Below are 11,635 nucleotides of genomic sequence, written 5' to 3'. Positions count from 1 at the left end.
CACCCAGAAGGTGTGGCTGGTGAGAAGATAAATGTTTGGGGGAGTCTGTTCAGAGCTTTCTCTCTCCTGGGGCCTTTGCTCCATGGAAGGTAGCCTGTGTGTTGGAGAAATCTAGACCTAAAGAAACTTGCTTTAAGACACTGCCTGAGAATCTCAGGTAGAATAGGGTACCCTATCAATGAAGAGTGTTGCAGGGAGGCTGATTGGGAGCTATCTATAGACATTGTAAATAGGACCTTGCCTAGAGCTCCAGGGGTGCTTGTGCGTTGAGGGTTAGATACAAGAGTTTGCTACAAGGACTGTGCCTGCTCTTACAGAGTGGCAGACTATCTGACTGTCCCCTTTACCTTCAGCAGTATTTGAAGGCTCCTACTAAAAACTTTGCTTGAAAATCTGTCCTCTAATGAGTGCGTGTGTTTTGGGGGTATTCTGCACCATCATCCTTCTACCCGCCTGTGTTCAAGTAATGCAATAAATCTTTAAAAAGACATCCCTAGACCAATAACAATAGAAACCCATGAGTAAAGAACTCGCTGGAAAAGAGGTCCTCAAGAGAGGACTTCTCTTCCAGCGAGTTCTTTACTCATGGATTTCTATTGTTACTGCATATTTCGGTCCTGAGGACACCACACTTCAAGTCGGCATATTATCTATATGATATATATCCCATTTGTGCTTTTATTTTTTTGTTACATCCCTAGACCAAGCCTGAGTTTTGTCGGTGTGCTCTGGAGCTGGTACCTGGTCTGGTAGCCTCTGGACAGGTAAGGGAGACCCAGGTTATTTCCAGCAGCCCCTCCAGGGGTAAGTGCTACACTTGAATCCTGGTGTGCTTTGTGTATTTCTCCCAGATCTGTGCAGTGATCCAGCGTGAAACGTTGCCTCTGTACAGGAGCTTCCTGTAATAATGGCCAATCGCTGCTGCTGTGTTTCCTTGTGCAGGATAACTGGTCTTGTCTCTGCCCCTCTTGTAGTTTTCTGCAGGGAGCCTGTAGTGGATTGGGCTGCTGGGTCCTTACCATTGCTCTGCTCCCTGCACAGGCTATGTACTGCGCAGTGCTGATGACACTATTTTTACAGGGTAACATCTGGTTTGCAAAAGCATTTGGTGCACGCAAAGTGAATTCATATCTTTTGCTATTTTTTCTATTAAGGGATATAGTTAAAAGATTTTTGCCCGGAGTTCAGCTTTAAACATCTTGAAGTTATATTTCTAATGTAATGATTTTTACGTAATAAAATGTTCATTATTCCCATAGGTTGACCAGCAAGGGTTAAACTATTAAGAGGACCTTCCTTCTTCCCCCACTATCTATATGCAGGCCCTGACACCTCCTACAGTGCCTCACTTCCTCACAACAGATAAATTTGTGGTTTCCTCTGTGAAACTGTAAAAGATGAGAGACATCAGAGGAGAGCGGACCGAGTGAGCTGCCAGTAATTTGGCTGTCATTTTAGTGTGTAATCTCTGGGGTAGTTGGTGAGCATCGAACAAGTAAAGCAAATATTTCCATTCCTTAGAAATTCCGAGGTGTGATGCTAAGAGAGCAGTGATGAGTTATGTCATGAAGAGGATGGAAAGTAGGGTGGAAAGTAAAGTATTCAATGTACTAAAGACATACCTGTAAAGTCAAAGGCCTGTAGGACAGTTCTTGTGACATTATGGACTCTACTGAAAAGAAAAGTGACATACCACCACTGGAAAATGAGGAATTGGGGGTATGTAGTCCATTCACATTTTTTTCTCCTGCTCTTTTGCTTACTTTTTAACTCCACTTTCAAAATTTCTTTTTCCAGTTCTACTTTTTAACTTTTACCAACAGAGATGCTTTAGAATTGCACTAGACTTGTCTTGCACAATGCTGATAAGCGACAGTACATGTCACTTTAAAATCAACCAGTGGTCAGATTTAAAGTGTAAGTCCACCAAAAGAGTTTTTATTATTATTTTGAATATAGTGGAAAAGGCTAAAAGCCCGATAAAATATTATTTTTATTTTTTAAGTATTTTATTGTGTTCCAGTCCACATGGTAGAAAAATATATTTTAAATATATTTAGAAAATATTCTTCCCAAATATCTTGACATATATTTGAAATACTAAATTTTTGGCTGTATTCAATATATATATATATATATATATATATATATATATATACACACATACATGTATGTGTATATATATAGATATATATATACTGTATTTTGAAATGCTTTTTTTATATATTACAAAATATATGAAAAATATTTTTAAAAATACATTTTCAAATATACTGTAGGTCTTTAAAAATGCATTTAATCTACATTTTTGGAATGCATTTACAAATATATGTAAAAACATATGTTAAAATTCTATAAAATATATATATTTTTCATATATTTTATAATGTATAAAAAAGGCATTTCAACATACAGTATGTGTGTGTGTATATGTGTGTATATGTGTGTATATATATATATATAAATATTTATTGTGAAATATATTGAATATGGCCAAAATTGTAGTATTTCAAATATATGTCAATATATTTGGGAAGAGTATTTTTAAAATATATTTTTCTTCCATGTGGGAGAAGAAGATGAGTGGCTAATAAGGCATAAAATCAGTTTAAGATTACAACAAAAATGAACAAGCTTAGTAAAAAGGTAGGAGTCCTCCTAAGGATATGGTCCCATGTGCGTATGCCTGCTCTGTTTACATTCAGTGTGTTATGGTAGAAGGCAAGAAGTATCCTAAACCATTTCTAGACAGGGGGCATGTCTGGCATTTAGATACCCACAATTATTTCCCTTGGCCTGAATGTACAGTGGGGTATGGTGAGCTTGCACCCTTATAGATGCTTGCAAGACCTGGGAGTTTTGTTTCTTACTCTGGGGGATTGGATTAACCCCTATCAGGTTTTTGCCACATCTCCTTTAGAGACGTTTCCCTTCACTTGCTATTTCAGTGAAAATTTTCACATGTAAAGAGGGTAAATCTTCAATAGCAAAATAAACATAAATCAAACTATTTTAATAGAGTGGGGAAAGCTAAAACCTGCTTGTTGTTTAATTGAAGTTTGTCTTATTGGTGCTGAATTTCAACTGGCAAATCAGTAGGTTAAAGGAAAGCTCTATAATAGAGCCCCAAAGAGCTATACAAAACTAAAAAAAGGTTTGGCTAGTATACAATTTAACCTTCTAATTATTGATTGATATGAGATAGAGGAATACAGTTTTTGTGACAGTGCAAGGCCCTGCCATGCTGTGTGTATGGGAAAAAGACACACAAGAGTCACACTAATGCAGAGTGCTCCAGAGTGTTTATTGTCAGTAGAGAAAACTGTTTATAGCCTTCTCCAGGTATTGTAGTCCAAGTAAGGGTCTGGAGCTTGAAGGCTTCAAAGTGTCTTGAAGGCTTCAAAGTGTCTTGGGTGGGACAAAGACTCCAATCCTGGGTCCCGGTCTTCCTTGAAACCAGCAGATTGTGTGTGTGTGTATCCAGGTATACACATGCGTTATAAGCCAGGAGCAGGTCATAGCTCAGGGCCCTTGTTTGGAGATAAGTGTGGGCTTCAGGAAAGGTGATCTGTTTGGGAGACAGAAGTCCATGTAGGATAGATTCCTCAGGCCTGGAAGAGTTGGGACAGCTGCAGGCTTGAGAGAGCTGAGGCAATTAATGAGTCTCGGGGACGGGACTGGGGTAGTCTGGGAGTCTTAGAACAGTGAAAGAGCCTGGGGTAACAGGAGATCCCCTATGTAGAGGCCAGGAGTGGCCCCTCACAGCAACCTGCTGTAAATAAGGTTGAGTGAGCAAGAAGAGCCAGAGAGCTGGGTCTGTGGGATCAGTACCAAGAGCAGCAGTTTTTTTTTTTTTTTTAGGTTACTGTATGAAGCTGACACTCCAACATGGGCAACTGTTGTGTTTGACTTTTTGTTTGTTTATGAAAACTGGGCCAGAAAGCCCACTAGGATTCATTCAGTTTTCATTACATGTTACACCCACATTCAGGGTGTAACATGTTATGAAATGACCACCCCCCAATTCCCCACTTTGACTGCTAGAAGGGGATCTTCTCCCGGGGCGCTAGCTGTCAAATGTTTTTTAAAAAACACTGCCCGCGTCACTCATTCACAGTATTTTGTGAATGAGAAACTACAAGTACCGACAGCCTTAGCAGCTGTCTGCTTGTAGTTCTCAATGAACTACCATGGTGCTGTGATAGTTCATGAATTATTCCTTTCAGTAAGTATCGGCCTGCCCATACGAGGTACGAGCCAGCAGATACACTGACAGGCCTGAAGGTGTCAGGGATCTCCTCGATCCCCGCCGCGATGGTCCCGGCGCAGGCGCAGTGCGCCGCCCTGTGCAGGGACTCGGGCACTAGGTCCGGGCCGGCCGCGGCGTTCGAGTTCGCGCATGCGCAGTAGAAGCCGCGGCTGCCCGCTGGGCACCAATGGCAGCGCAGGGCGGGATATTTAAATGGCCCTGAGCTGTCATTCAGTGCCTTCTGGTCTTCCCTGTATCCTTTACCTGCGAACCTGTGAATTGTAAGTTTCTGACCCGGATTGTGCTCTGACCTTGTTGTATTCTCCTGCCCAGACCCTTGCTTTGCCTGACCTCTCTCTTGAATGCCCCCTATTGGATCTGACCTGCTGTTACTGACCTGGCGTGTGACCCGACTATTCTCTGCCCGCTGCCTTGTACCATACCGTCCTCCCTGTTACCGACCCGGCTTGTCTGACTTCGCACCTGCTCAGCCATCCATCCATCCATCTCTCCCAGTGGGGTCTTCTGACCTCCTCATATCAGGCTCTTCCCCGTGGGAGCCCTCGGCGTATACCACTACCACTGACGGGTTTACCCAGTAGCCACGACCTGGTCTCGGGGAGCTCCAAATCCATCCCCACCATCAGGGGCCCTGGTGAACAAGCACCCTGGGACTTAGACTCCGTGCTCTGGGAACGCCTATTTAGTGGAGTGCTAGTGGTACCGCCGGGTGGTCCCTTACAGAAGGTGTCCTGCATGGTGCCAGTGATCTGTTAATTGCTGGTGCAATGCCTTCCAGGCTCCTACAACAAGTAATAATAACAATAACAAGTAATAAATAATAGTAATAGTACCTGCAAGAAAATGTGTATTTATTATTTTTTTTTGTTGAAAGGTGAACTTATCCTTTTAACAACAGTTTGGACTGAAATGACTCATTAACTACCTCCCACCTGGCCAATGTACATAAACAGCCCGGTGGGAGCTTCCCCATTCTGAGTGGACGTTTCTGTACACCCCTTAGAACACATGTCTGCGCGGCCCAGAGGCCGTGCAGAAGCGCAATTCTGTGATGGCTGTGTCCCTCGGACACAGCACATTACGGATTGGGATATGGGCTCTCTGATTGGCCCTCCTGATCACATGATGGCTGTATCCAATCACAGCCATCTCTGTATGTCAGAGACACATGTCTGTGTAGCTGTTTCCCTCCACTGAGCTATGTGAGCTTATGCTGCAAACTGTGACAGCTGATCTGTGTAGCTGATGATTTTATTTATTAGTTACACACATCTGCAGCCATACCACACCAGTGCACCAAGCACCATTTGTCCCTGTCCACAATCCACATGTCAACATCTTTCACAGTGTCCAACAAACATCTGTCAACATCTGTCATAGTGTACAGTGCATAAAAACATCTGTCAGTGTATAGTGCACAAAACAGCTGTCACAGTGTACAGTGCACAAAACATCTGTTAGTGTATAGTGCACAAAACAGCTGTCACAGTGTACAGTGCACAAAACATCTGTCAGTGTACAGTGCACAAACATCTGTCACAGTGTACAGTGCACAAAATCATTTGTCAGTGTACAGTGCACAAACATCTGTCGCAGTGTACAGTGCACAAATATCTGTCACAGTGTACAGTGCACAAAATCATCTGTCAGTGTACAAAAACATCTGTCAGTGTACAGTGCACAAACATCTGTCTCAGTGTACAGTGCACAAACATCTGTCAGTGTACAGTGCACACAAACATCTGTCAGTGTACAATGCACAAACATCTGTCACAGTGTACAGTGCACAAACATCTGTCACAGTGTACAATGCACCCAAACATCTGTCACAGTGTACAGTGCACACAAATATCTGTCACAGTCTACAGTGCACACAAACATCTGTCACAGTGTACAGTGCACAAACATCTGTCGCAGTGTACAGTGCACACAAACATCTGTCACAGTGTACAGTGCACAAACATCTGTCGCAGTCTACAGTGCACAAAAACATCTGTCACAGTCTACAGTGCACAAAAACATCTGTCACAGTCTACAGTGCACAAACATCAGTGTACAGTGTAAAAAAAAATTAACAATAATAAAAATTTAAAGCACCCCCATCCCCCCTTGCTCATGTGCAAAGGCGAATGCACCCATTGGTCTCATACGCATACGTAAACAGCGATCACATCACACATGTGAGGTATCGCCACGAACGTCAGAGCGAGAGCAATAATTATAGCACCAGACCTCCTCTGTAACTCTGAACTGGTAATCTGTAAAGGCTTATAAAGAAATGCGTATGGCGAAGTTTAAATACCTTAGTTTGGCACCATTCCATAAGCGTGCGCAATTTCAAAGCGTGACATGTTTGGTATTTATTTACTCTGTGCAATACCATATTTTATATTTTACCAAAACTGTGGGTATTCTATTGTGTTTGTGTGCATTACAATTCTTTAGCAAGTTCCTACCCGGCCTATAGCCAGGTGGCGGCTGGGCAAGAAGCTTGTCCCTCCGGAAAGGACGCCATATGGCGTCCTTTCAGACAAACGCAGTTTGCCACCCACAGATCCGCACAGTGGCACGATCTGTCACCGGCCGTGTACCTCGGACATGGCCGATGACAGATCTGTGTACCGGCCACGTTGCCAGTACCATGTGACCTGCTGTGACCAATCACAGCAGGTCACATGACAGTTGTATACAGTGGATGGCTTCCTTTCATATCATCCATTGTATACAACTGTGTCTAGCTGTGAATGGTCACAGCGATCACATGCACAAGCTGGGCTAATCACAGCCCAGCTGTGTCATGTGATTAGCCGTGGCCAAATCACAGCTAAGCACAAAAAAACCCCCCTGAATGAATCGATGTCATTCAGGTAAATGCTTGCAAATGTGTAAAAAAAAAAAAAATACTGATTACTTCCCCAATGTAGTACCATGTTACTATGGTAACATTATACTACTTTGGTCATAGTGAAATATGAAAAAAAAAATCTTAAAAAAGAATAAAATGTAATAAAAAATTTAAAAAATTATAAATTTTTTTTTTTCGTAATGTCACCAGTCCATGTCCCTGATCACCGCCATGCCAGTTATATGATGACGCTGTACTGCACTGGTGACAGTATGTAAAAAAAAAAAATAGTGAAAATCATTTTTGTTATTTCTTCATTTCCAAAAAATTATAACAAAAAAATTACAACTTCACAAAACTCGCCTTGCCTGTTATAAAATATGTCGGACTGTCTACCTTGCAAAAATGGGTCATTTGTGGGATATCTGTACTGTTCTGACATTCTTGGACCTCAAGAAATTAGATTGGCCATCAGTACTTCAGGATTGATCAATTTTCTGATATATCCCATAGTTTGTGAGCTCTATAACTTTCCTACAGACTAAATAATACATCCTAATTTGGGTTATTTTCACCAAAGACATGTAGTAGAATACATCTCGGCCTAAATTTATAAAGAACAATTATTTATTTGCAAAATGTTATAATGGAAACAAAGAAAAACGTGTTTTTTTCCAAAATTTCTGGTCTTTTTTTGTTAATTTAGCAAAAAATAAAAACCCCAGTGGTGATTAAATACCACCAAAAGAAAGCTCTAGTTGTGTGACTAAAATGATAAAATTTTAGTTTGGGTACAATGTTGTATGACTGCGCAATTGTCATTCAAAGTGTGAGAGCGCTGAAACCTGAAAATTGGCCTGGGCAGGAAGGGGGTAAAAGTGCACGGTATTGAAGTGGTTAAACATGCTTACCACCACTGAGTGCAATCGCCCCATATCATGCATTGTATAAGACAACTCAAGTGCTACTCTAAAGTGGTTTTGTTGTTAAAGGATGACGTAATCCAAGAACACAAATCTAATATATTGCAGCTTACCAGTCCTTAGATACGATGGCTGCATTAGTTTTCTTTTTTTCACCAAATACAGAAACTGCCTTTTGATCTTGCCAGAAATGCAATATCCACAGAAGAGTATCTTCCTTTCTAGGTACCTTCTGTAAACTACCATTTGCCCTGCCCTCCATGTAATGGAGATGAAGAGATACAGAAACGTTTGTAGTCCATATCAGGAGAGCAGCCTGAGGGGACAACCATAGCTCCCTCCACAGATACAGTGGAAGAGTGACATAGCCACCCAGGGAAGGGAGGTGTGTTATTTGCACTCTGCATTTGGAGGTGAAAAAAAGAAAAATTGGGAAAAGAAAAATGCAGCCAGCGCACCAAGTACTAGTAGGCTGTTTTGTATTACATTTTGGTTTTGAGTTTAGAGGCACTTTAAACTCCATGCAAAAGGTATTACATTAATGAAAAAAGCATGTGCTTGCATAACTTGCTGTACTTTGAAAATCCAGCCTTAGGAAGTTCCTCCCTTTATTGCACAAAGTGAAGCCACAGTACTTTTCCTGGTATTAGAGGTTTCCCCCTTGAAGTCAGTATAGTGGTCACTATATTGTCATAGGCGGCAACAGTGCAAGCAGAGAAGGTAGAATAACACTTGGCATACTGCATTGGATTTCCCAACAAAGCTACAGCAGTAAGTATACATTTATTCATTGTATACCCTTTCATCTTAAGAAATACTCTATTAGATGTGGTTGTACTTCCACTGTGTATGTGGCAATCACTATCCACTATATAAATATGTACAGTAGATGTCTATTCAATCTATTCAGTGCCAATATCAGAGGAAAAGATGTTTGTATTCTTAAGCTGGCCATATGCTAGTAGATTCAATGATTTGACAAATGTCATTTGAAAGTCCTCCAAAATTTCTTTTGCTTTCAAAATTCGATTTTGGAATCTTAAACCACATTCACTACTAATAAATTTGTTCTTTTTGAGAAAAAATTTCCATCCTGCTCCTTTTTTCGCCACTACAACCAAAACAAACATCAATTTGACAACAATAATGATTAGAAATTCAAATGAACATTCTTAAAATGAAAAATGTCAAATGGAACTCTACTATTGTATGGCCAGCTTTAAAAACAAACTAATGTGCTGCTTTCTACTTGTCTCGTCTTCCTCTCTCTTCTTCCTCTTTTTTTCTCACTTTCTATTACTTCACCTATTTACTGTGCCATAAAGTATTGTGTCCACATCTCTTTCGCTACTGCTGTGATGCAAATTTACCTTCAGATCCTGAGTGTTTAAAATAAATAGGGTTTGCATTAATGATCTATACCATTGGTCACTAAATGGCGGACCGTGCTCCAAGAATGGCCCCAGCAGCGCTGCCTTCTGGACTGCCAGCCCGCAATGACAGATCCGCCGCAGAGCAGGGCGGTCATAAGGGCAACATGACATCACAGAGTGTGCCCCACCCCTTGCAGCAGGGGTAGATAAGGGGAATGTCAGGGGGATCTGAACCACCCTCAGACGAGAAGTGCCAACCGTCCCTGCAGCCCTCGAAATTTCCACTCGCCCGTGATGTGGAATTAAGGTGGGGTCGGCGAGCAGTGCCAGGACTAGGGGTGTGTGGGAAGGGTGGTGGTGGAGGCAGTGACAAGCAGCAATCTCCCGATCTCCTGTATGGCTTTCAATAAAGCAGCTGGAAGCCGCGGGGAGGGAGAGGAGGAGATGCAGCTTCCAACTGCTTCATTGAAAGTCATACAGGAGATCGCTGCTTGTCACCGCCCTCACCGCTGCACAGAACATACCTGAACATACCTGACTGCTCAGTTTACTTTCTATCCCCCGCCCCCCTCCCTCCCACCGCCATCTTCTCAATGCCCAGCCCCTCCCTCCATTCTCCACACCAATAGAAGAAGAGGGGAGAGAGGCTGGATCTGCTCTGCCTACTCTTGTGCCCGCCCACACTTCAGAGGCCAATTGTGTCTACAAACTATGGTATATACAGTATAGAGTATAATGGAATTTTTACACTAGTAATGGCAGTGATCAGCAACTTATAGTGGGACTGTGATAGTATGGCAGACAATCTGACACTAACTGACCATTTGTGAGAAGCAGTGACACTAATTCAGTCATCAGTGCTAAAAATATACATGGTCACTGTACTAATGACACTGGCTGGGAAGGGGTTAAACATTTAGGGCAATCAAAGGGTTAAATATGTGTCTAACCAGTGTTTATGTGTGTACTGTGAGGTGCTTTCACTAAGGGATGTGCCATTTTCTTTCCCCTGAAGAAGCCCGAATTGGGCGAAACAAGTTGGGAACAAACATCTGTACACTGCTAGACTATCTGCAATACATGTGATCATATGATGAGTTTATATGATTTTAAAACTGGATGTATTTTTTAACTTGTTTAAATAAAGTATATATTTTTATATTTCTGAGCTTACAGTTGTATACAGTGTACACCTCTAAAGTCCCATAAATATTACTCTTTGGTCTCCATTTTTGAAGGGATATGGTGTAATATTCATGTAGTCAATCCCTTACTGTTCCTGCTCTTCCCATTATTTAAGGGGATTGAGAGGTCAGTCCCTCTATGGGGCTCATGAAAATGATGTGTGGTCTATTGCGGAAACTATATCCTGGTGATGACCATCAAGAATTTGAAGGTTTCTGGTGGAAGGGTGGTCAGCCTACAGCATGATGAGAGTCCTGTCTATTGCTGGTGGAGAAAAGCATTCGGAGTAGAGCAAACTAAGGGAAGTGTGTGGTCCTGGGGTGTAAGATACCCATCTGCTAATGCTGTTGTGGGGTGCTAGTAGAAAGCATCAGGTGTCATGATAAAAATATTGCTCTGTTTAGTAGACCCTCACCCTTTCTCTGCCCTCTGGACTTCCAACTCATTTTATCCATGTTATGTATTTCATGCATATGTGTAATTAGTACATTCTATTTTATTGTTCTTTGTCTCTCATACAGAGGGAGCATTCACTTAGTCCCTATCATGGTGATTGTGTACTTATAATTAATTACATTATTCTCTGTTTAGTTTTCTGTTTGCTATTGTTTGACAGATGGAGTCTTCACTTGGCCCTCATCGTATCACCCGCAGAGAGGTAAGACCGTATACAGAACAGTATTGAGGTATATTAATGTTATATTGTGTCACTCTGCTGCCAATGAGTTTCAACCTGGTAATATTTCCTGCCAATTTTATAGGCTAGGTATGGAAAAAAGAGCACAATCCACTCTAATAAGAAACCTCCAAAGGAGAGCAATGATGGGCCAAAAGTTTCTGCTTCGGTACAGGTAAGAAGCCAAGATCAGGTTAATAGCTTTGGAGAATGCACCTTAAAAAAAAAAAAGTGGACATTAGGTGCAGGTATGAATGCAGGCATAAAGATGCCTACACATACCTGATGCGGCCTCCCAAACTTCCTTCACATGGCTTAATGTCTGTCATTGGAAGGGGATGGCTGACATTCATGGTTTTTGCA

At 41.8% G+C, this 11,635-nt stretch overlaps 1 protein-coding gene across 2 annotated transcripts in view; it reads left to right on the top strand.

The window, feature by feature from the left end:
• The first annotated feature begins 1,413 nt into the window (after positions 1–1,413).
• UNC13D (unc-13 homolog D) overlaps positions 1,414–11,635 on the top strand; it is a 156,713-nt gene continuing 146,491 nt past the window's right edge. Inside the window, exons 1-3 of one of the 2 annotated variants that reach the window (XM_089654907.1) lie at positions 1,414–1,719; positions 11,213–11,254; positions 11,358–11,447. In XM_089654907.1, coding sequence (XP_089511033.1) covers positions 1,663–1,719; positions 11,213–11,254; positions 11,358–11,447 — 189 coding nt within the window. In that variant the 5' untranslated portion in view covers positions 1,414–1,662. Of the gene's footprint in view, positions 1,720–8,698; positions 8,810–11,212; positions 11,255–11,357; positions 11,448–11,635 lie in introns of those variants that run through there. The other variant, XM_089654906.1, reaches the window with a different exon arrangement.

Source organism: Staurois parvus, unplaced genomic scaffold, assembly GCF_062004578.1.
Source record: "Staurois parvus isolate SC_StPar_1 unplaced genomic scaffold, SC_StPar_1.0 ptg000813l, whole genome shotgun sequence".
Lineage (NCBI taxonomy): Eukaryota > Metazoa > Chordata > Amphibia > Anura > Ranidae > Staurois > Staurois parvus.
Note: the sequence above shows the minus strand (reverse complement) of the source record. Positions and strands in the feature narration are given on the sequence as shown.